General features: G+C 37.5%; 1 protein-coding gene across 1 annotated transcript in view; it reads right to left on the bottom strand.

Moving 5' to 3' along the window:
• Positions 1-23,307, bottom strand: part of NCKAP1 (NCK associated protein 1) — a 108,789-nt gene that overhangs the window by 67,362 nt on the left and 18,120 nt on the right. Inside the window, exons 3-6 of the mRNA XM_052655660.1 lie at positions 2,581-2,673; positions 2,367-2,423; positions 1,505-1,647; positions 1,333-1,423 (exon numbers count right to left, since the gene is read on the bottom strand). Coding sequence (XP_052511620.1) covers positions 1,333-1,423; positions 1,505-1,647; positions 2,367-2,423; positions 2,581-2,673 — 384 coding nt within the window. The remainder of the gene's footprint in view (positions 1-1,332; positions 1,424-1,504; positions 1,648-2,366; positions 2,424-2,580; positions 2,674-23,307) is intronic.

Here is a 23,307-nt window from a genome sequence, read left to right as displayed (position 1 = left end):
AAATCAAAGAGACAGGTGGTGATGATCTGTTTAGCACTTTGAGAAACCCTGACACTTCCATCTACAATGCTGATTTTTACTTCAAAATTGGTATCATCTACACCTCATGCAAACAGCTGACTCATTGGAAAAGACTCTGGTGCTGGGAGGGATTGGGGGCAGGAGGAGAAGGGGACGACAGAGGATGAGATGGCTAGATGGCATCACTGGCTCGACGGACGCGAGTCTGAGTGAACTCCGGGAGTTGGTGATGGACAGGGAGGCCGGGCGTGCTGCGATTCATGGGGTCACAAAGAGTTGGACACAGCTGAGCGACTGAATTGACTGAACTGACTAGACTCTTTCAAGCTAATGCTACAACTAACGCTAAGACATTAAATCTACATGAATTGGTGGGTATAATATAGATCCGCAGAGAAATTAAACTGGAAATGCATCTTTAGAATCTTCAGTAAGAAAAAGGAAGGAAAATTCTTGCTGCTAACTGTATGTCAAAAAAATAAAGCACAGATTCATATAAAACACTGTATTATTAAAAACCTAACTCCCATCATTCAAAGGGAACAATGGACCAAGATTCTAATATCCTAGCCTTCATTTTGCCACAACTGCTGCCAAATGGCTTACTTCATCATACCACTTCCAGTCCTCAATTTCCCTATCTTTATGAGGATACCTATAAGCTTCCTTGGCATGCTAAGGAACTAGCCCTCCCTCAGAGAAGCCATAATGGCAAGACTCTAAACCAAAATTATTTCATTAAGAACTATTTTTTAATATATCATAAACGACAGACATTTCAAATTATCACAAACTCCTGCAATTTTTTCTCATTACGAGGCTATACTCTAATAACATTTAACTAAGATTTATCAAATACTATGTGTGGAAACACTTTTCACAAAATAACTCATTTAATACTCATAATAGCCCTACAGAGTAGGACTACTATTACTGCATTTTTACAGGTAAGAAAACTGAGATACAGTGAAGTTGGTTAAGTAACCTGCCCAATAATACACAGTAACTGTCGGAAGTGGGATTAGAACAAAGCAGTCTGATATGAATCTAGTAGACACTCTCAAATACTAAACTTCACTAACTCTATATCCTATAGAGAACCTAAAAACTACAATGGATTAATATATTCCAGAGTTTCCATTAACGATTCTGGATATAATTAAGGAGTTCTCTGGTTCACAGTTAGATAAAACCATATATAACCATAAATCATATCTCATTAAGATTTTCTTTCTTAGAAGCAGTTTATCACTCTATCCACCCTCAAGCTCTCATATGCCTATTGAAGCACCCCTGAAACCCAGCTCTTACCTTGCTATGAGGCACAAATTCTTCCATCATTTTCTTTAAAGGGTTTTCATAATCCACAATCATCTGACCAAGGCGTGGGTATTCTCGGTCACTTAAAACAGACACATAAATATCACTGAATTGTAAGCCATCAAACTGAGAATTTCACACAGGTTTCTTTAATGCGGTATACCTTGCCCCATGGGTCATCTCATGAGCATAGTTGTATAATCCAATGATTGCCTTCCTTTCTTCAATTCGAGACAGCAGTATCATTAGTGTTGTATATGTTATGATCAAATCTAAGTAGTTCTTTGTTAAATCAAAATTTACAGTCTAAGAAAAAAAAACATTAAGTTCAACTTTTTATTTCACAAACTTTTAAGCACACACAAAAGAATCTTCATGGCAGCTACTGGAAGCCAATAAGTTTCTGTATTTATTTATTTTATCCCCATTTCTGAAATTCTACCTAATTCCTTTCACCAAAAACATGTCTAAAATTTGGGAGTTACAAATAATAGTGTAAAATTGTGTAAAAAATAGTGTAAAAAAGAGTTTGTGATCACCCTATTCAAACTGCTAACAATTTAAAAGAATAGCCAAAACCAGAATAATAATAAGCATAGAAGCAATTCTCACTAAGCAAGAAAAAAGGAGTATTAAATTAATGAATAGGTTTACCGTTAACTCAGTGGAGATGTTTTTCACTCATTTCTTATATCTAGAAATTGTCTTATTAAGAAAGAATTTATCAAGTATGCCTTTTATAGAGAAAAAATTATTTGTGTAACCTTTTAAAATTGAGACTATTAAAATAAAATACTAAAATTAACAACTATTTCCCAATATGTACAAGATTTATATTCAATGGCAATCAATAAGTAAAAAGAGATACAGTATAACTCCTTACCTTAAAAAAAAAGCCAAATTCAATGCTGAAATTTTATATACTAATCATATAAATTATCTCTAAAGAAAAGCATTTGATCCCCTTAGTTCTACTACTAGAAACAGAGAGAAGAATTAGAAAATTTTCTGAAAATTATACGTACAATGTCAAAGAAGACTTGGCAAACATCAATAGTATTCAGCAATTCACAAACATGGTCCTGAAAACAAAAGTTTATTTTAATCTTTTACTTATATGACTACTACTAAATTCAGAAAACACATACTTTATTATCCACAAGTGACAGAACAATTTATACAATTAACAAATATCAATTTATCTCTGAAATGTTAAACTGTATGTATTAAAATACATACCTTAAATTCCATAACATCTACAAATGTGAAGTAATATAATGCCAGATTTTTCAGAATCTCTGATTTTTCTTTCTGCAGTTGTGCAAGCTGTTGCTGTGAAAACAAAATTAGAATGCACTGTTTACTGTGAACAAAATTATTATGTTTAATACAAACTATCTTCTTTTATGATTGCTATATGAAAGCACAAGCTTTTAGAATAATATTTCTAGATGATTACGGCTCTTTTAAAAAACCAAAATACTTGAAACAGCAACTTCTAAATAGTGACCAGCAACTTACACTGTCAGGCTATAAAACAAATCAAAGCAGATTAGTACCAAACTGCACTACTATTAAGGAAAACTGGAAAGTGTTAGGAAAAAAATAACTATCAAATGAACTCTTAAAAGAAAACTAAAAGCAACTCATGAGCATGATCACATTACTAAAAGTGGGAGAAAAGAAGGTGAAAAATATTATAACTTACACTACAGAAACAATATGCTTTATAAATTTGGAACTTACCAAAAAGAACATCCAGGCAAAGCCACGTTACGCATGCAAAATAAAATGTAGATACAAACATAAAATACAGTAACGGTCCCCTGACCAGATCCACAAAACACAGTAATACATTAAAGAAAAGCAAAAATCACAACAACAAAAAAAGAAATGAGAAAGAAGCAAAACTAGAGTTAAGACGCATAAACATATGAAGAGGGAAATGTGAATACAAAAGACAAACATTATTTCAATCAACTGTATTATTAAATTTACAGAAGTCGTAAGTTTTCTTTTAAAACAACTATTAATAAAACTTCTGATAGAACTCAGCCATATCGGACATGCAGCAGTAAACCATAAATCTGCCAAACGTCAACAAAATCATCTAGAACTATCTGATATTCTGAATGTAGCCTACAGAATAGAAATGTCCACATCATTTAGATACTTGTTACAAGAGGAGGATCTCAGGCTCACCCCAAATCAGAATCTGCCATTTAACAATATACCCAGGTGATCTGAATGCATGTTAAATGTAATTTACCCGGGACATGCGAAAACTAGAAAATACGAGAAAATGGTTCAAAATATCAAACTTGCTATCCAGTTTTAAGACCCTCCTGCAGTTCTTATGCATCTTATGCACTTTCATGCACTGGAGAAGGAAATGGCAACCCACTCCAGTATTCTTGCCTGGAGAATCCCAGGGACAGAGGAGCTTAGTGGGCTGCCGTCTATGGCATCTCACAGAGTCGGACACGACTGAAGCGGCTTAGCAGCAGCAGCAGCAGCAGTTCTTACTGACACCTAACACAGGAGAGTTGGGGGAAGGGGTGCCTCTACACATTTGATAAGTCAGAAAATTCTTAATAGTAAGCGTAACATCGAAGGATTAAAAATATACCTATTAAAAGGCTATTTACAGTAGCAAGCACAGCATTCTGGTAGACCCAACTACTATATAGAACCCTAAATACTGCAGTCCCTGAGGACATTTTTTTAAAATGTATAAACAAAGTTTATACTGCGTTATACTCTACTTCCCCTTAAAGCCAGGCAAACTGAGGTATATACTTACAGTGATGTGTGTAACTGTTCTAGCTTTATCTGTGTCACTAGTTGACTTTATTTTGAACATGCTGTTTCAAAACAATTCTATATTTATATGCACACTTTTAATCATTACCACTCACAACATCAAGCAGATACTTATTTTAAAATGATTCTATTCCCTCAGATGATACTTCCTTTACCTTGTTCAACAACATTTAACATTTATAATTGATATCAATCCTTTTCCCTGCTTTTCAGTACTTTAAATTTTAATTTTGAAATGTAACAGGTGAAAGTAAACTCCTAACAGGATAAAAAGCAAAAATATAACTTGGTTGCTACTGGGTTTATATTTATAGTGCCTCCTTTCAATTTCAGTGTCTAGTTTGAACAAAAAATGACAGATTACCATCTTATTATGGGCCCTAATGACCTTTTATACAAATTCTCATTTTGCATATTAAGAAGCTAATGCCCAGAGAACTTAAAAGAGTCTTCCCCAAAGTTATATACCTAGTTAATATGAATGGGCCAGGATTAAAATTTCATACCCATAGTCCTAATAAAGTGTTCTTCCTACCATTTCACATGGAGGTGGGGAGGTTTCATCCCCACCCCCATCTTCTTTTTTAACAGTAAAATCTCATCATGGTCTCAATTTCTCATTACAATTTTTTTCCCCCAAATTGTATATAACTAGCCTCTACTGTATATTGTCACCCTGCTTATTTAACTTACATGCAGAGTACATCATGCAAAATGCCAGGCTGGATGAATCACAAACTGAAATCAAGATTATGGGGGAAACACCAACAACCTCAGATATGCAGATGATACTTACTCTAATGGCAGAAAGAGAAGAACTAAAGAGCCTCTTGATGAGGGAGAAAGAGGAGAGTGAAAAGCTGGCTTAAAACTCAACATTCAAAAAGCTAAGATCCTGGCACTCCGTGCCATCATTTCATGGCAAATATAAGGGGAAAAGGTAGAAACAGTGACAGAATTTCTCTCCTTGCGCTCCAAAATCACTGCAGATGGTGACTGCAGCCATGAAATTAAAAGATGCTTGCTTCTCGAAAGGAAAGCTATGACAAGCTTAGGCAGAGTATTAAAAAGTAAAGACATCACGTTGCTGACAAAGGTCCATATAGTCAAAGCTATGGTTTTTCTAGTAGTCTGACAATGGTCTGTATAGTCAAAGCTATGGTCCAATGTATGTCTCATGAATGGGCATGAGAGGTGGACCATTAATGAGGGCTGAGTGCTGAAGAATTGACTGTTTTCCAATTGTGGTGCTGGAGAAAATTCTTGAGAGTCCTTGGACTGCAAGGAGATCAAACCAGTCAATCCTAAAGGAAATCAACCCTGAATATTCATTGGAAGGACTGATGCTGAAGTTGAAACTCCAATACTTTGGCCATCTGATGCGATGAGCCAACTCATTGGAAAAGACCCTGACACTGGGAAAGACTGAGAGGAGAAGAAGGGGGCGACAGAAGATGAGATGGTTGGGTGGCATCACTGATGCAATAGACATGAGTCTGAGCAAACTCTGAGAGATTCTGAAGGACAAGGAAGCTCGGCATGCTGCAGTTGATGGGTCGCAAAGAGTCGGACATAACTTAGCGACTAAACATCAACAAAGCCTCTACACTGGTTAAAACAAATTTACTGAACTAATTATATATGAATTCAAAATAATTAGTCAAGTTTTTAAAGCTCTACATCCCTTTGTCTAAATATACCTTCCAATCTAAATTTCTCCTACATCCATTCACAGACTACACTAAGTAGCTAAAACAAACTTTCCACTATTGTATATAAACGTCTCACATTTTCTCTACTGCTTCCTCTAGGGATATGTCCAAATTCCACTACTTATACATGTCCAAATCTCACTACTCCTAAACTACTCAATTTAAATGTTAACCTCATTTTCAGGAAACCATCCCTGATTGAACTGCTTCCCTTGATGCAAATAACACCTCCCTCTTCTAAATGTGTACAGTTTCTAATAATTATCACTTTCTACCTTGTATCATAGTTCTCTCCAGCACCATGAGGCAGTGTACAAAACTCCACAGCCTGTATCATACAGCTTTGCACAAAAATATCCATATAAACATCTATCAAATGAGTGATTAGGACAAACTGAAAAGACCTTTATTCGCTATATAACTCAGGGAACTCAAAGCAGGCCTCTGCATCAACCTAGAAGGGTGGGATGCAGAGAGAGGTAGAAATGAGGTTCAAGAGGGAGGGGATATATGTATACCCATGGCTGATTCAGGTTGCTATTTGGCAGAAACCAACACAATTCTATAAAGCAATTATCCTTCAATTAAAAAAATAAACCTAAAATTAAAAAGAAAAAGACCTTATATGGCAGTGTCAGATAACGTTTTAGTAAGTTAACACTAACCAGCCCACCTCTTATTGTGAAATCATGGCTAAATAACTTAACCTTTCACAGTCTAATACCCTCAATATTAAAATGGGAGCTGATGTGGGCAGTTTAGCCAAGACAATGTACAGGGCACCCAGAAGCTGCTCATTAATTATTAAGTGAATAACAGAAGACACTCACAGATCACTTCTTCAAAATGAGCAAAAAATAAAACTATTTAAGATAATCTCAATACTACTCATAGTATCCTAATAAGAGCTGATATTAACTGAGCATGCTCTCTTTTGCAGGTAGTGTTCCAAAAAATGTGCAAGTATTTTACACGATCCTCTCAACATCTCTACAAAAAGTTACAATTATGTTCCCTATTTAACGAAAATAAATTCCATAAAGTTCTGTGTGAAAATTCAACTATAACAACAAAGAATGAAAGTATCTACAACTCTTGGGCTTCAACTGAAAAAAATACTCCATTTTCGTTTTTAAAGTGAAAGAGAGCAGACACTTCCAAAAAGTATTTAACTTCTAGGTTCAACATCCAGAACAAGTCCTCTACCTCCCATCTCATTATTTCATACTAAATAAAAAGTAGGAAATGGTTTAAGAATATAATCAGTACTAGACCATAGAAAAGTACAATTTTGAGAAGATAAGATTCTATTTGCTAACACTTTAAAAGCATATCATGGATACATGGGTTAAATGTATTACCAAAATATCTGTACAGTGCTTTCATTAAAGGTTTTAACTGCGGACCATTATTCTTAAAATTCAAAGTAAAAACAAAATAAACAGGATAAACAGCCATGCAGATCACAAAATAAGATCATATCTCTTCAATGAAAAATACTAGTAATTAATCTTTGTACAATGAAAAAGCATCTTCTACACAAAATGTAAGTATCTTAAAAACTGATTGAGGGACTCCCTTGGTGGTGCAGAATCTACCTGCCAATGCAAGTTGATCCCTGGCCTGCCAAGATTCCACATGCCACAGACCAACAAAGGCCCACGCCCCCAGAGCCGGTGCCCTGCTACAAGAGAAGCCCTGAAAGAAGAGGCCTGTGCACCACAACGAAGACCCAGTGCAGCCATAAATAAATATTTTTTAAAACCTGACTGAAGTTTAGTATTTACTAGCTTTCATTCTTTCAGAGAAAAGATACTAGCAAATTGCGATAAGGAACCAATGACAAAGAGAGCTAACTCACAGGCTTTCAATATAAAGGAAAGTGACTCAAGTCCTTTATTCACCTATGTCAGTTATTCTTTCATTATCGAAACTGCTTATGCATAATAAGTAACTTTTCCTGACCTAAAATATACTAGTATTTTGTTCCTTTAAAAAAACAACTAAGTACAGAAGTTTGGTTTAGGGAAGGCTTTGTTCAATTTCTTAGTAGATATTCTAAACCAGGTTTTTTAAAATAAGAGTGCAGAGAGACTATTTGCGTAAACCTCTTTTAAGGAATTGTCCTGCCACCACTCTGTAATCAACGCTCATAGTATAGCAGCCTCCTAACTAGTCTCTGTATTCTGCTCTTGCCTCTTCAGTCTTCTCCACTTAGCAACAGGAGAGTGGACATTTCAAGGTAACACACTACCCTGAAGAGATGATCCCAATGAAGGAGAAGGGGATGACAGAGGACGAGATGTTTGGATAGCACCACCGACTCAATGGACATTAGTTTGAGCAACTAATGGGGTCTATGGGGTCGCAAAGAGCTGGACGTGACATAGCAACTGAACAGAGCAATACAAGATACTAACAATGGGTAAAAAGTATAACATGAATTCATTATATTATTTTTGTTCAAATCTAATATTATTTCAAATAAAGGGCTGAAAAAAATTCTAATAGTTTCTCATCACACTTAAAATACAAAGTCCTTACCAATGTCTCAATAAAATCTAAATAGGACCCCTGCCTGTCTCCACAACTTCATCTCCCCTCATACTCCTCCAGCTTCTCTCAGTAGCTGTCATACCATTCTGCATGCTGTGCTCATCAAATAAATTCACCAAGGCCGGCCCCACCCCGCAGCCTTTGCACTTGCTCTTTACTATGTCTGGAATGTTCTTCACTTCTTCTCATAGCTCAGTCTTTCACTTCAGAGAAGCCACTGTTGAGCACTTATCTAAGATCATCTTCTCAACCACGTTACTCTCTTAATTCCTTATTCTGCTCTCTATTTCTTCCTACTACTTATCTCCAAATAAAAGTACCTATTTATTCACTTTGTTTGTTGTCTCACATCCCAACTTGAAATGAAATTTCACAGAGGCAGTTCAGTTCAGATCAGTTGCTCAGTCGTGTCCAACTCTTTGCGACCCCATTAATCACAGCACGCCAGGCCTCCCTGTCCATCACCAACTCCCGGAGTTTACTCAGACTCACATCCATAGAGCCAGTGATGCCATCCAGCCATCTCATCCTCGGTCGTCCCCTTCTGCTCCTGCCCCAATCCCTCCCAGCATCAGATTCTTTTCCAATGAGTCAACTCTTCGCATGAGGTGGCCAAAGTACTGGAGTTTCAGCTTTAGCATCATTCCTTCCAAAGAAATCCCAGGGCTGATCTCCTTCAGAATGGACTGGTTGGATCTCCTTGCAGTCCAAGGGACTCTCAAGAGTCTTCTCCAACACCACAGTTCAAAAGCATCAATTCTTCGGCGCTCAGCCTTCTTCACAGTCCAACTCTCACATCCATACATGACCACAGGAAAAACCACAGCCTTGACTAGACAGACCTTTGTTGGCAAAGTAATGTCTCTGCTTTTGAATATGCTATCTAGGTTGGTCATAACTTTTCTTCCAAGGAGTAAGTGTCTTTTAATTTCATGGCTGCAGTCACCATCTGCAGTGATTTTGGAGCCCCAAAAAATAAAGTCTGATACTGTTTCCACTGTTTCCACATCTATTTCCCATGAAGTGATGGGACCAGATGCCATGATCTTCGTTTTCTGAATGTTGAGCTTTAAGCCAACTTTTTCACTCTCCACTTTCACTTTCCTCACTTTCTGCCATAAGGGTAGTGTCATCTGCATATCTGAGGTTATTGATATTTCTCCTGGCAATCTTGATTCCAGCTTGTGTTTTTTCCAGTCCAGCGTTTCTCATGATGTACTCTGCATAGAAGTTAAGTAAGCAGGGTGACAATATACAGCCTCGACGTACTCCTTTTCCTATTTGGAACCAGTCTGTTGTTCCATGTCCAGTTCTAACTGTTGCTTTCTGAACTGCACACAGATTTCCCAAGAGGCAGGTCAGGTGGTCTGGGATTTCCATCTCTTTCAGAATTTTCCACAGTTTATTGTGATCCACACAGTCAAAGGCTTTGGCATAGTCAATAAAGCTGAAATAGATGCTTTTCTGGAACTCTCTTCCTTTTTCCATGATCCAGCGGATGTTGGCAATTTGATCTCTGGTTCCTCTGCCTTTTCTAAAACCAGCTTGAACAGCAGGAAGTTCACGGTTCACGTATTGCTGAAGCCTGGCTTGGAGAATTTTGAGCATTACTTTACCAGCGTGTGAGATGAGTGCAATTGTGAGGTAGTTTGAGCATTCTTTGGCATTGCCTTTCTTTGGGATTGGAGTGAAAACTGACCTTTTCCACAGAGGCAAGGTTTGTTTTATTTCATGTTGTTATCTCCAAGGTCTAGAATATTAGAACACAGCAGATATCCTTTAAATAAATAAATAAACGATCAAGTTTCTCAACAGAAAAATAAAAAAAAATCAATTTTTACACTGCTCTGCTAATTATAAATGAACGCAATATCAGGTATCAATTCACATCCCATGAGTTCATGTATCCCAATACAGAGTGGTGATTTAATCCCCTGAATAAATCTCTTGGGTAAAATACTTCATTATGTCCTTACAGGATAAAAAATGAGAAACATCTAGAGAGGATTACATACTCATATCAAATATAACTAATCTCCTAAGAGTACATGAAAATCCAAATTAACACCAAGATTAGTCGTTTCTTAAAAAGGTTCATGGGACCTTATCAAACTTTCCTTTTATCGTATACAAATAATTCTACTGGCATTCACTATTTCAGAAATGCATTTTTCTGAGCAAAAGGTAGTAGTAAATTCTAGGGAAAGTTTTCCTAACACCTAGTAAAAATGCATCATTGAGTGTTTAATATTTGTTACTAAACAATCTTCATAACTGCTTTTCAAGGTTCATTTTTTAAATTATGGTAAAACACAGCATGAAACATATCACTAAGGTCATATCTGATAAGTGTGTAGTTCACACTTACAAATACATTTGCATTGTTGTGCAGCCATCACCCTCATCTATCTCCAGAGTTTTTGTCATCTTCCCAATCAAGGCACATTCTTATCATTTTCCAGATAGAGAAACAGACCACAAAAGAGTAATATGTTAATATAGTAATCAAATTTCAAAGTTCCACATACCTCTTCAATACACTTCAAAATTCAAGTTGCCATACAATGACAAAAGGAGTATAGGAATAAGTAAAGCTAATGCTATTTTCTCTCAAAAACTACTTCTATTTAATTGTAGTTTCATCAGTCTCACAGATTGAACTTCTAAGAGCTCTAATTCAATCTGTTCATTTTATACACTAAAGCAACGTTTTTCAAGTTTATATTGGCATCTGTTCAATTCTGAAAAGCAGAGTTGTGTTTTTTAAAGAACAGAAACACCAAAAAACTTAAAGGTGGTATCCATGCCTCTTTGCAATAGAACTTTACTGTTCCTCTCATCATGGGTCTATTTTCCCACCCTTACCATCTCAGGGAGCCTTGAGACTTGCTTTGACCAATGGAAAACGGAAAATGATACTCTTATAACTTACAAAGCATTATAGCTTCATATTTTGTTCTTTTTTAGGACACTGTCCTGAAGTGTCATGTATGAGCAAGCTTGAGATATCATATCCCACAGAAAGAGAGGTTCAACATGCTGCTATCCCAATAGGCCCCATGCCTCAGCCACCCACCAGATGAATGCAGTTGTGACCTAAGACTGCTGAGACCTGCAGAAGAACTGCCTGACCAACCTCAGAATAAGAAATAAGTTGTTGCTGTTTTAAGTCTATTAAGATTTCAGGTGGTCTGTTATACAGCACTAGGTAGGGAAACAAGATTAATATAAAGTTTAATAAGAGAAATTAAAATAGTCTTTATTTCACTACCTGGGCATGATAACTTGCACCAGGAAAAATCTTAGAAATCTAAGATTTCTGGTTACAAGATGGCTGAACTAATGCAAACTGATGAAACTAATTTTAAGCACTAGAAAAGCACTAATTATATACCCCAGTATAGTGTGGTCAGTCAGATCTAACATCTTTATAAAAGATATCACACTGTGTTAAGGACAATACAATTCGCTTCAGTTCAGCTGCCCAATCGTGTCCAACTCTTTGCAACCGCATGAACCACAGCACGCCAGGCCTCCCTGTCCATCACCAACTCCCAGAGTTCACCCAAACTCCTGTCTATTGAGTTGGTGATGCCATCCAACCATCTCATTCTCTGTCGTCCCCTTCTCCTCCTGCCTTCAATCTTTCCCAACATCAGGGTCTTTTCAAATGAGTCAGCTCTTCGCATCAGTATTGGCCAAAGTATTGGAGTTTCAGTTTTAACATCAGTTCTTCCAAAGAACACCCAGGACTGATCTCCTTTAGGATGGACTGTTTGGATCTCCTTGCAGTCCAAGGGACTCTCAAGAGTCTTCTCCAACACCCAGTTCAAAAGCATCAATTCTTCTGCGCTCAGCCCTCTTTATAGTCCAACTCTCACATCCATACATGACCACAGGAAAAACCATAGCCTTGACTAGACGGACCTTTGTTGACAGGTAATGTCTCTGCTTTTTAATATGCTGTCTCGCTTGGTCATAACTTTCCTTCCAAGGAGTAAGTGTCTTTTAATTTCATGGCTGCAATCAGCATCTGCAGTGATTTTGGAGCCCAAATAAATAAACTCTGACACTGTTTCCACTGTTTCCCCGTCTAACTACCATGAAGTGATGGGACCAGATGCTACGATATTCGTTTTCTGAATGTTGAGCTTTAAGCCAACTTTTTCATGCTCCTTTCACTTTCATCAAGAGGCCCTTTAGTTCTTCTTCACTTTTTGCCATAAGGGTGGTGTCATCTGCTTATCTGAGGTTTTGATATTTCTCCCGGCAATCTTCATTCCAGCTTGTGCTTCCTCCAGCCCAGCGTTTCTCATGATGTACTCTGCATAGAAGTTAAATAAGCAGGGTGACAATATACAGCCTTGATGTACTCATTTTCCTATTTGGAACCAGTCTGTTGTTCCGTGTCCAGTTCTAACTGTTGCTTCCTGACCTGCATATAGGTTTTTCAAGAGGCAGGTTAGGTGGTCTGGGATTTCCATCTCTTTCAGAATTTTCCACAGTTTATTGAGATCCACATAGTCAAAGGCTTTGGCATACTCAATAAGGCAGAAATAGATGTTTTTCTGGAACTCTCTTGCTTTTTTGATGATCCAGCAGATGTTGGCAATTTGATCGCTGGTTCCTCTGCCTTTTCTAAAACCAGCTTGAACATCAGGAAGTTCACGGTTCACGTATTGCTGAAGCCTGGCTTGGAGAATTTTGAGCATTACTTTACTAGCATGTGAGATGAGTGCCACTGTGATGGCTGGATGGCATCACGGACTCGATGGACGTGAGTCTGAGTGAATTCCGGGAGATGGTGATGGACAGGGAGGCCTGGCGTGCTGCGATTCATGGAGTTGCAAAGAGTCGGACACGACTGAGCGACCGAACTAACTGACTGAACTGTGCGGCAGTTTGAGCATTCTTTGGGATTGGAATGAAAACTGACCTTTTGCAGTCCTGTGGCCACTGTTGAGTTTTCCAAATTTGCTGGCATACTGAGTACAGCATTTTCACAGCATCATCTTTCAGGATTTGAAATAGCTCAACTGGAATGCCATCACCTCCACTAGCTTTGTTTGTAGTGATGCTTTCTAAGGCCCACCTGACTTCACATTCCAGGATGTCTGGCTCTAGGTGAGTGATCACACCATCATGATTATCTGGGTCATGAAGATCTGTTTTGTATAGTTCTTCTGTATATTCTTGCCACCTCTTCTTAATTCTTCTGCTTCTGTTAGGTCCATACCATTTCTGTCCTTTATCTCAAGCCCATCTTCGCATGAAATGTTCCTTTGGTATCTCTAATTTTCTTGAAGAGATCTCTAGTCTTTCCCATTTTAAAGGCACCATTTTCCATTATGAATGAAAATGTAAATGAAGCTAATCCCTTTACACTCAATTTTAGTAATATTCTTTAAAAGTTTTTCAAATATGTGATTAGCTTCTTTTCATAACCTAGGTATAGAGAAATAAGTTAGGCTTTTCTTACTCATTAGACGTCATAATTGAAACTGATAATTATACTGCACTGTTTATGTCAAGACGGCCTCATGTGCTATTGACATGTGCAAGGTAGCATGACAAAATTAGGGAGTCCTTGCCAGCCATACTTTTCACTTTTTAAAGTTTTTATTTCTTTTCCTATCAATTATCATTTGCTCCTGATCAAAGTATCTTTTCACATCAATGCTTTGGAAAATGTATTTTTTACAATTTTACCTAGGTAAACTCAACAAGCTTGGGCACATGGAGAACCAACAAGCTTATTTCTGAATAAACTTCACTCTTCATAAACTACTATTTCTGGTTACTCAAAATAATTTTTTAACAGGTTTACTGAGGTATAGTTTATATATCATAAATTCATCTATCAACTAAATAACTGAAAATTAAATAATTGTAGTAAATTCATAAGAGTTGTACAACCACCAACCCTACCCAGTTTTAGAACATTTACATTATCCCAAAAAGTTCTCTTGTGCCCGTTTACAGTTAATACCATTCTTGCCTCCAGTCCTAATACTGATCTGCTTTCTGCCTCAATAAATTTGCCTTTTCCAGACATACCCTATAAAATGAAATAATACATAAACTTTTTACAACCAGCTTCTTTCATTTAGCCTAATGTTTCTGCAGTTCATCCATGCTATAACATGTGTTGGTAGCTTGTTCCTTTTAATTGCTAAATAGTGATCCATTAAATGCATATACCAATTTCGTTTATTCATCAATTGATGGGCATCTGAATTACTTTCATTTTTAAGCTATTTTGAACTATGAACGCTGCTATAAATATAGCCACGTGTGGACATGTAAAGTACTTTCATTTTTCTTGAGCAGATTCCTAGAAGTGGTATTGCTTCCTTCTGAGTTCTCAAGTGCAACTCAAGAGAGGCATGTGATAAGAAAAGTAACCTCTAGGTAAGAGTCAAGTTACTATAATTATATACTATATATTTATTCAACAAATACCCCAATCTGATATTATATTGTCAGACACTGTTGGAGGAACCGGGGATAAAGCTATGAATAAAATGCTGACCCTGGCCCTAAATGAACATACAATCTAGTGAGGAATATTTATGTAGGTATACAGGTAACTCTTCCTTTTCTTAAGGTATATACAGTTTTAAAATCTGGTTACACCACAACTAACTTACAGGTGCAAGGTTCAAAGCTGGTGAAAATTTGTGATGATTAATTCCCATTTTCCCTTCAAGACAGAGACCCTCATCAACTTGTAACCATGTAAAAGAAGTTTAAAGGAAAAAACAACCCCTACACAAAATGCTATGAGAAAGACTACAACAAGAAAGCTCAGAGCTTCAAAGGGTAGTAAAGATGATGAGCAAGATGGAGAAAATTAAAGGAGGGCCATACACTCAAGGATTATTTTTGTTACTTGATTACATGATGACAGAGAGTGGAGGCTCATGATTAGGCTGCCTCAATCAGGAGGCCTGTAAAGAGGAATAAAGTTGATGCTTAAGCTGTCTTGCACTCTTTCTGACCTTTTTGGACATCAGATGTTCTTGGGAGATTTGGAGTTAAGGTGAAGTGGCATCAATGGGAGAATAGTTCCCACTTGATACCTGATCTTTTAATACCCACTTTCTAATACCACCCTAATACCCACTTAATACCCTGAAAGTGAAAGTCACTCAGTCGTGTCTGACTCCTTGTGACCCCATGGACTATACAGTCCATGGAATTCTCTAGGCCAGAATACTGGAGTGGATAGCCTTTCCCTTCTCTAGGGGATCTTCCCAACCCAGGGACTGAGCCCAGGTCTCCCACAGTGCAGGCAGATGTTTTACCAACTGAGCCACAAGGACAGCCCAGGCAGGGCAGGCAGATCATAAAGGGCTTTCAAGAAGGCGGGGTACTTAATATCCTACCTTCATCAATTCTTTGAACCCAGAGGGAGCTCCTACCTACAAACTCTACTACTCTTTCTTGAAAACATACCACCTCATGCTCTGTCTCCCCTTTCATCCGCCTTAAGATCGACCGGCCCATCATTATATTACTCCCTTGTAACTCTCTGCCTCTGTCATACTTGCCAGATAAAACCCACAACAGGAGAAAGCCAATACCTATGCTCTGACACCATCTCAACCAGAATTCACCATCACCAACCCTAAATGAGTTACAACATTTTGCCATTTTCACCATCAATTCCCTCTCCCAACTCTCCTCAGTGATTATGCGACTCTTCCTCTCTCTCAATAATGCCTCTTCAACTTGATTCTCAGGTTAATGCTTGCCTGAGCTGGACCTTATATATATAGCTGGCTACTCAACATCTCCATTCAGACTTCTAGTAGGTCTCTCAAACTTAACATATCTAATACTGAGCTACTAAGTACTATCCCTTCTATAATCTAACCCTAAGTAATCTTATTTCTTCATCCCAATAAATCTTGGTATTTCCTAATCCAAAAACCTTAGGATCTTAAATTTCTCACTGTTTTATATACGCCATACCCAATGCATCAGCAAATACTATAGGCTCTGTCTTCAAAACATCCAGAATCTGAACATTTCTCACCTTTACCACCCTAGGCCATGCCACACTCAGCTCTTTCGATGACAACAAATTGCCTAATCAGCTTCTCTGTTTCTACCTGTTTTTTCTGCAGAATCTCTCTCAATCCAGCAACCACAGTGACCATAGGTATATCACTTTATTCCTCTATTACTCCTCTACAATAACATCTCAACTCAAGAGTAACTAACCAAAGTCCTTACTATGTTTGAGAAAGCCCTTTATGATCTGCCTACCCCGTCAACCACCGTCCTTATCTCCTACCACTATCTCCCAGCTCCTTCCCCAGGGGGGACTCTGGCCTACCTCCCTTTCCCTGAACAAGCCAGGTATGCTCCCACCTGAGCTTCTGCCACTGCTGCTCCCTAAACACAGAAGGCTCCTTCCCTGGCTCACCTCACATCTTCCTAACTTTAAATCTCCGCCCTGCTGTCTCCTCACTAAGGCCTTTCTCAGCTCAAGTCAATTAGCATCTCCCCATTATCACTCTGGAGCAGGTTATGGCACCCCACTCCAGTCCTCTTGCCTGGAAAATCCCATGGCTGGAGGAGCCTGGTGGGCTACAGTCCATGGGGTCGCTAAGAGTCGGACACGACTAAGTGACTTCACTTTGACTTTTCACTTTCATGCACTGGAGAAGGAAATGGCAACCTACTTCAGTATTCTTGCCTAGAGAATTCCAGGGATGGGGGAGGCTGGTGGGCTGCCATCTATGGGGTCGCACAGAGTCGGACACGACTGAAGTGACTTAGCAGCAGCAGCAGCAGCATTATCCCTCTTCCTTCTTTTTAGAACTCATCTCTACCTGGCAATATGTTCCTATTCTAATCGATCTCTGTCCAGAAGAGTATAACTTCCAAGACCAGTGATGTGATTTATTTGCTGCTGGATTCCCTCTCCCAGAATAGGACTCAGCTCATAGAAGGCACCCAGTAAATGTTTTAAATAAATAAAACTATGGGAACACATACAAGTGGTACTTAACCTAATTAGAAAGGGTTAGAAAAAGCTTCTCTGAAATGGTGACATTTAAGGATAAACCTGAAAGACAAGTAGAAATTAGCCTAGTGAAAGAATATGGGAGAGAAAGATTTTTCTAGATAATAAAAATAACAAAATGCTAGAGGCAAGAGAAAGAATGGCCATTTGTGCCATCAAAGTGTACAAATAACTCTCCCCAGATAAAATACTGCTTTAAAAATACTCTATTTCCCCAAGGAGGAAAATGAGGGCTAACACAGTATACTATTCTATATATTCCTGGCCAAAGACTATTAGGGTATGTATTTAAAACAGTATTAGCCAAGATGAGTGCTAAGAACAAAAGTAAAACAAATATTTTGCAACATCAGTTATTTATTCGCTTATAGTTCCTTTCGCTATCTTTGATTTTAGAGCTTGGCAAATAACTTTTGGTTTGACAAAAGGTAAAACTGGACTGGCCGTGAAAAACAATAATCAGATACCATGTCAAAGGTACTCAAAGGATACCAGGTTAAAAGTGGCCAAAGGCCCCTTCAAAGAAATGACTCAAAAAAACAAAACTAAAGATCAACAATACCACTAGGTTTGGTAACATACTTTGCTGTTATGAAGGAAATCATAATCATCAATGCAGTCAAAGGGATTAGCTAACAACATCTGGAAGATGGCTGAAAAACTGGCAAGATATAACTTTAGGAAATTTTAAGAAAATGAATAAATAGTTGCAAATGGCAGGAATGCATCTCCTTGGGGACTATGCTATGAAACCCCAAGACAAAGCTCACTGGCCATTTTACCTGCCGAAAAACTGACAGCAGTTTTTGTAGTTAGTATAATTATTATTAAACTATTAAACTATTATTGCAGTTTAGTATAATTAGAACATACAATGCACAAGACTCACAAAATAAGGTGATTTTAAAACATATGTATTTTGGGATCACAAGAACCACCCTTGGGAATATGACAAAAGCTGAAAAATACATTGACACATCAACTCTGTATACAATTTCAGGGGATTCCCAAACTCTATGAAATTCAGTGTGAAAGTTCTGTCAGTCAGTCAGTTCAGTTGCTCAGTCATCTCTGACTCTTTGAGACCCCATGGACTGCAGCACGCCAGGCTTCCCTGTTCATCACCAACTCCTGGAGCTTGCTCAAACTCATGTCCATCGAGTCAGTAATGCCATCCAACCATCTCATCCTCTGTCATCCCCTTCTCCTCCTGCCTTCAATCTTTCACAGATTCAGGGTCTTTTTCAAGAGCCAATTCTTCGCATCAGGTGGCCAAAATATTTGGAATTTCAGCTTCAGCATTGGTCCTTCCAATGAATATTCAGGACTGACTGCCTTTAGGACTGACTGGTTGGATCTCCTTACAGTCCAAGGGACTCTCAAGAGTCTTCTCCAACACCACAGTTCAAAAGCATCAATTCTTCAGGACTCAGCTTTCTTTATAGTCCAACTCTCACATCCACACATGACCACTGGAAAAACCATAGCTTTGACTAGATGGACCTTTGTCAGCAAAGTAATGTCTCCGCTTTTTAATATGCTCTCTAGGTTGGCCATAGCTTTTCTTCCAAGGAGTAAGCATCTTTTAATTTCGTGTCAGCAGTCATCATCTGCAGTGATTTTGGAGCCCCCCAAAAATAAAGTCTCTCACTGTTTTCATTGTTTCCCTATCTACTTGCTATGAAGTGATGGGACCGGATGCCATGATCTTCGTTTTCTCAATGTTGAGTTTTAAGCCAACTTTTTCACTCTCCTCTTTCACTTTCATCAAGAGGCTCTTTAGTCCTTCTTCACTTTCTGCCATAAGGGTGGTGTCATCTGCATATCTGAGGTTATTGATATTTCTCCCGGCAATCTTGATTCTAGCTTCTGCTTCCTCCAGCCCAGCATTTCTCATGATGTATTCTGCATTTAAGTTAAATAAGCAGGGTGACAATATCAGCCTTGACGTACTCCTTTCCTAATTTGGAACTAGTCTGTTGTTCCATGTCCGGTTCTAACTGTTGTTTCTTGACCTACGCACAGATTTCTCAGGAGGCAGGTAAGATGGTCTGGTATTCCCATCTCTTTCAGAATTTTCCACAGTTTGTTGTGATCTACACAGTCAAAGGCTTTGTGAGAACCAATACACTTGGGATAATAAAGAGAAATATATCCTGGGATGAAAGCTATGCAGCAGGCTTATGAAAATTGTCCAGAGGAAAGTTGGAAGACAGAGGGTTATAGGATAGTGGGTTCCAGAAAAAAAGGAAAGCTTACAGAAAGGTGGCATGAATTTTAGACTAGATAAATTTTAATATTCTGTAAAGAAAACTAATTCAGGAAAGTCATAATATTTATCTATGGAACAAATAACTGTGAAATAGTTCTGGAAGACAGAATCCATTTCATTTTGATAATAAATATATATATAAATACATGTAATATAAAAATATTATATTATTTGGACTTCTAAGAAAGTCCAAAGTGTGATAATGGAGTGAAGAAATACAAATCAAATATTCAGGTCTTTGCCAATTATTTTAACTTTTACAATCAGCATATAATTTAATCTCAGAACACTGATTACAGGACCAAAGGAAAGCATTAGGAATTCTGGCAACATGAAAGTATAAATGACCAAGGTTATGGTTATAAATATAGAGAAATACACTATTTAAAGTTTAAAAAGGAAGTAACCAATGAAACAAAAATATTAACCAAAAAAAAAAAAAACCCCCCCATCAAACATCAGGAAGAGGGGAGAGGATAGAGGAGGGGAGGAAACAATGAGCTAAATCCTCATATTTTGTAGCAAAGAATTAACAGATGCTATCTAAAGTTGGCAAATAAATATATAAAAGAATGAGCGTATTTCTTATAGTTCTGGAGGTAACCTCCAGATATACTAAAAATACAGGTTCCCCTGAGAAATATGAGCAGGATAGGAAAGAGTGGATTAGGATTACATACATTCACATTTCATCCTAAATTCTTCCAGACTATTTAGTTATGATATATTCATGTTAGCATGGTAAAAATTAAAAGTAAAAAAAGAAAGCCAGTTTAGGTAGGTCTTTAGTGCTGATGCAATTCCTGCCAGCACTTGACCTATTTCAAATTCTTTTTAAATATATCAAAGCAAGGTTTACTTGTTTTTTCTATTGAGGGGTTCATTCTTTTATTAATTTTCTTTCTTATTTAAGCTAGAAATAAAGACTATTACATGTGGAAGAAATATTAATTGAATGTTGATGACACTTTTAAAAAAGAATATAGACACAAGTTAGTTCTCATTGTATTAAAATTTCTTGAATTTTAGTCAAAATCAAGTATTTCTTTTAAGTTTCCATGAGAATATACACATACTTCTTTACAAAAGTATACATCATCAAAACTGTTACATTACTTTTACTGTAAGATGATTCCTTCTATAATCAAAGTATTATTTGCTAGCCTACTACATCCAAATCAACAGAGTTTGAAAGATGGGTGCATGGAGAACAGAGGAATGAGGTTCCACAAAGAAAGAGACCACTTTTGTTTTGCTCCCCCTAGTGGAGGCTGGAGGAAAGGAAGGAGGGGAGTAACAGGAGAGACACGGTGGGGGGGCGGGGCATGAAGAGCGTTGATGGGATCATTACAGCACTTCACTTGTCAGAGCAGGACTCACAGATCTGAAAGGACACATTCAGAAGACATTAAAGATGGTATTAAAAGCGACAAACCCTCAACGACCAGTTTAACATTTTGTAAAAGTTAGAGGGGTTTCTGAAGGTCTCTAGGTTTAGGTAACCAAGTGAATTGTAATGATTCAAAACAAAGAATACAGAAAAGACACAGAATGGAGGATAACCATGTGTTCAACACTGGACACAAAGTGTGATGTTCAGCTTGTGGAGCTGTCCAAAGTGAAACTAGAGACAGTATATTACTAGATAGTGTAGTATCTAGCATGTTACTTAGTTGATAATATATTGTTTAGATGAAGCCATGGAAGTATAAAATGTTTTCTTACATACATATACTGCAGGAAGTGAAAGAAAAGGTCATTTAGAAATATCTACATGAAAACAGCTGCTAGAAAAAAAAGTTCGTAAAGCAGACCTGAAAATTAGAGAAGTAATATAAATAAAAGCTTCCATTTTTCAAAAGCAATGTGTTACACAAGTCTGCTGAGTGGTAAAACCAAAACTCAAATTTTGTTGTCCATCCTTTTAACCAATATAGCACCATCATGATGGAAGCCATGACAAGACAAGTAATGCCCATTTTAGAGACCAACTAGGAATAAGCAAGTTTCCTTACCCTTTCCTTCTAACTCCTGACTAAACCACAGTGCATGTGTCCAGAGCCTCCCCATACCCACCCTCAATACCACCACCCCACCCCCAAAACACATTTATGCTTTTAAGAAGCTAGGGCTCCACTAAAAAGTACAATTATTTTTATAGCTAATAACATAAACAGTTTTAAAGTGTTGGTAAATTTGGATCTTGACATAGTTATAGACAATATTTCAATAAATGAAAGCTAGCTAAGTTAAAGCTTATCAATTAGGTTCATTTACTCATCATTATTTAGTGTCTCGAATGAGCCAAGCACTAGGGATAAAATGGTGTCTAAAAACAGAATTTAACATTGTGCCTCTGAACAAACTGTGATGAAATTATGACACTTTTAGAGTTGCTTTGTCTTGTCTTGAGTGACCTTGTAAGCTACTTAATTAAAAATGTTTATTACATATAATAGCATCTTGTAATATTATGCTCCAAGAAAAAGGAAATAAACAATAAGTATAACACAAAACATTCCTCTAAGTTTGAAAGCTTAACTTCAAATTATTTCAATAATGGCCTATACCTAAGTCCAGAATCCCGGTATTATTGTACCACCCCAATCACTAATAATGTCTTCATTCTTAGGGAGTTAAGACCTAACTAAACATACATAAGACAGTTATTTACATCATTTTCTCCTTAATTTGGGAATCAAACCAAAGTTTTGTACTAATGTACAATAAATAAGAAAATTCCTTAATGATACTTTTGAGCCAGATATTTTCACGGTTTTAAACTAGCTTTTAGATGTAAATACAGCATATGAAGAAAGGGGGATTAAGTTTTTAGAAGTTTAAGAAAAAAATTTCTTAAAAGTTTTAATATACACCTGAACATTAGCTTTAAGAATTTCTTGGGCAAAACAACTTTTACCTATTGATAAAATAAGGAGTTTCTACTCTTTTCTTCATCTAGGGAAATAACAGATTTCCCTCTATATGTTCATAAGAAATCTATGAGAAACCATAAATCCATTTGACAGTAACACTTTCAAAATAATGGAAGATATGGTACAGACAAATAACCTTTCAGCTTAGAAATGTTTTCCTTATCTAAATTAAATAAGAATATCTATAAAGCCTATTAAAACATATAGCCGGGGGCTTCCCTGGAGGTCCAGTGGTTATGAATCTGCCTGCCAATGAAGGGCACATGGGTTTGATCCCTGGTCCGGGAAGAATCCACCTGCCAAGGAGCAACTAAGCCCATGCGCCACAACTACTGAGTCCGCTTGCCCCAGAGCCCGTGCGCCACAACAAAGAAATCACCGGAGTGAGAGGCCCGCCTGCTGCAACTAGAGTGGCCTCTGCTTGCAGCAACTACAGAAAGCGCACTCACAGTAACCAAGACCTGGCTCAGCCAAAAAGAAATAAATAAATCTTAATTTAAAAGAAAACCCCCACACACACATATTGTTCAGTTGTAAGTCGTCTCCGACTCTTTGTGACTCCATGGTCCCTCCAGGCTCCTCTGTCCATGAGCTTCTCCAGGCAAGAATACTGGAGTGGGATGCCATGTC

This window comes from Budorcas taxicolor, chromosome 2, assembly GCF_023091745.1.
Source record: "Budorcas taxicolor isolate Tak-1 chromosome 2, Takin1.1, whole genome shotgun sequence".
In the NCBI taxonomy this organism is placed as follows: Eukaryota; Metazoa; Chordata; class Mammalia; order Artiodactyla; family Bovidae; genus Budorcas; species Budorcas taxicolor.
This window is presented reverse-complemented; position numbering and strand designations above follow the sequence as displayed.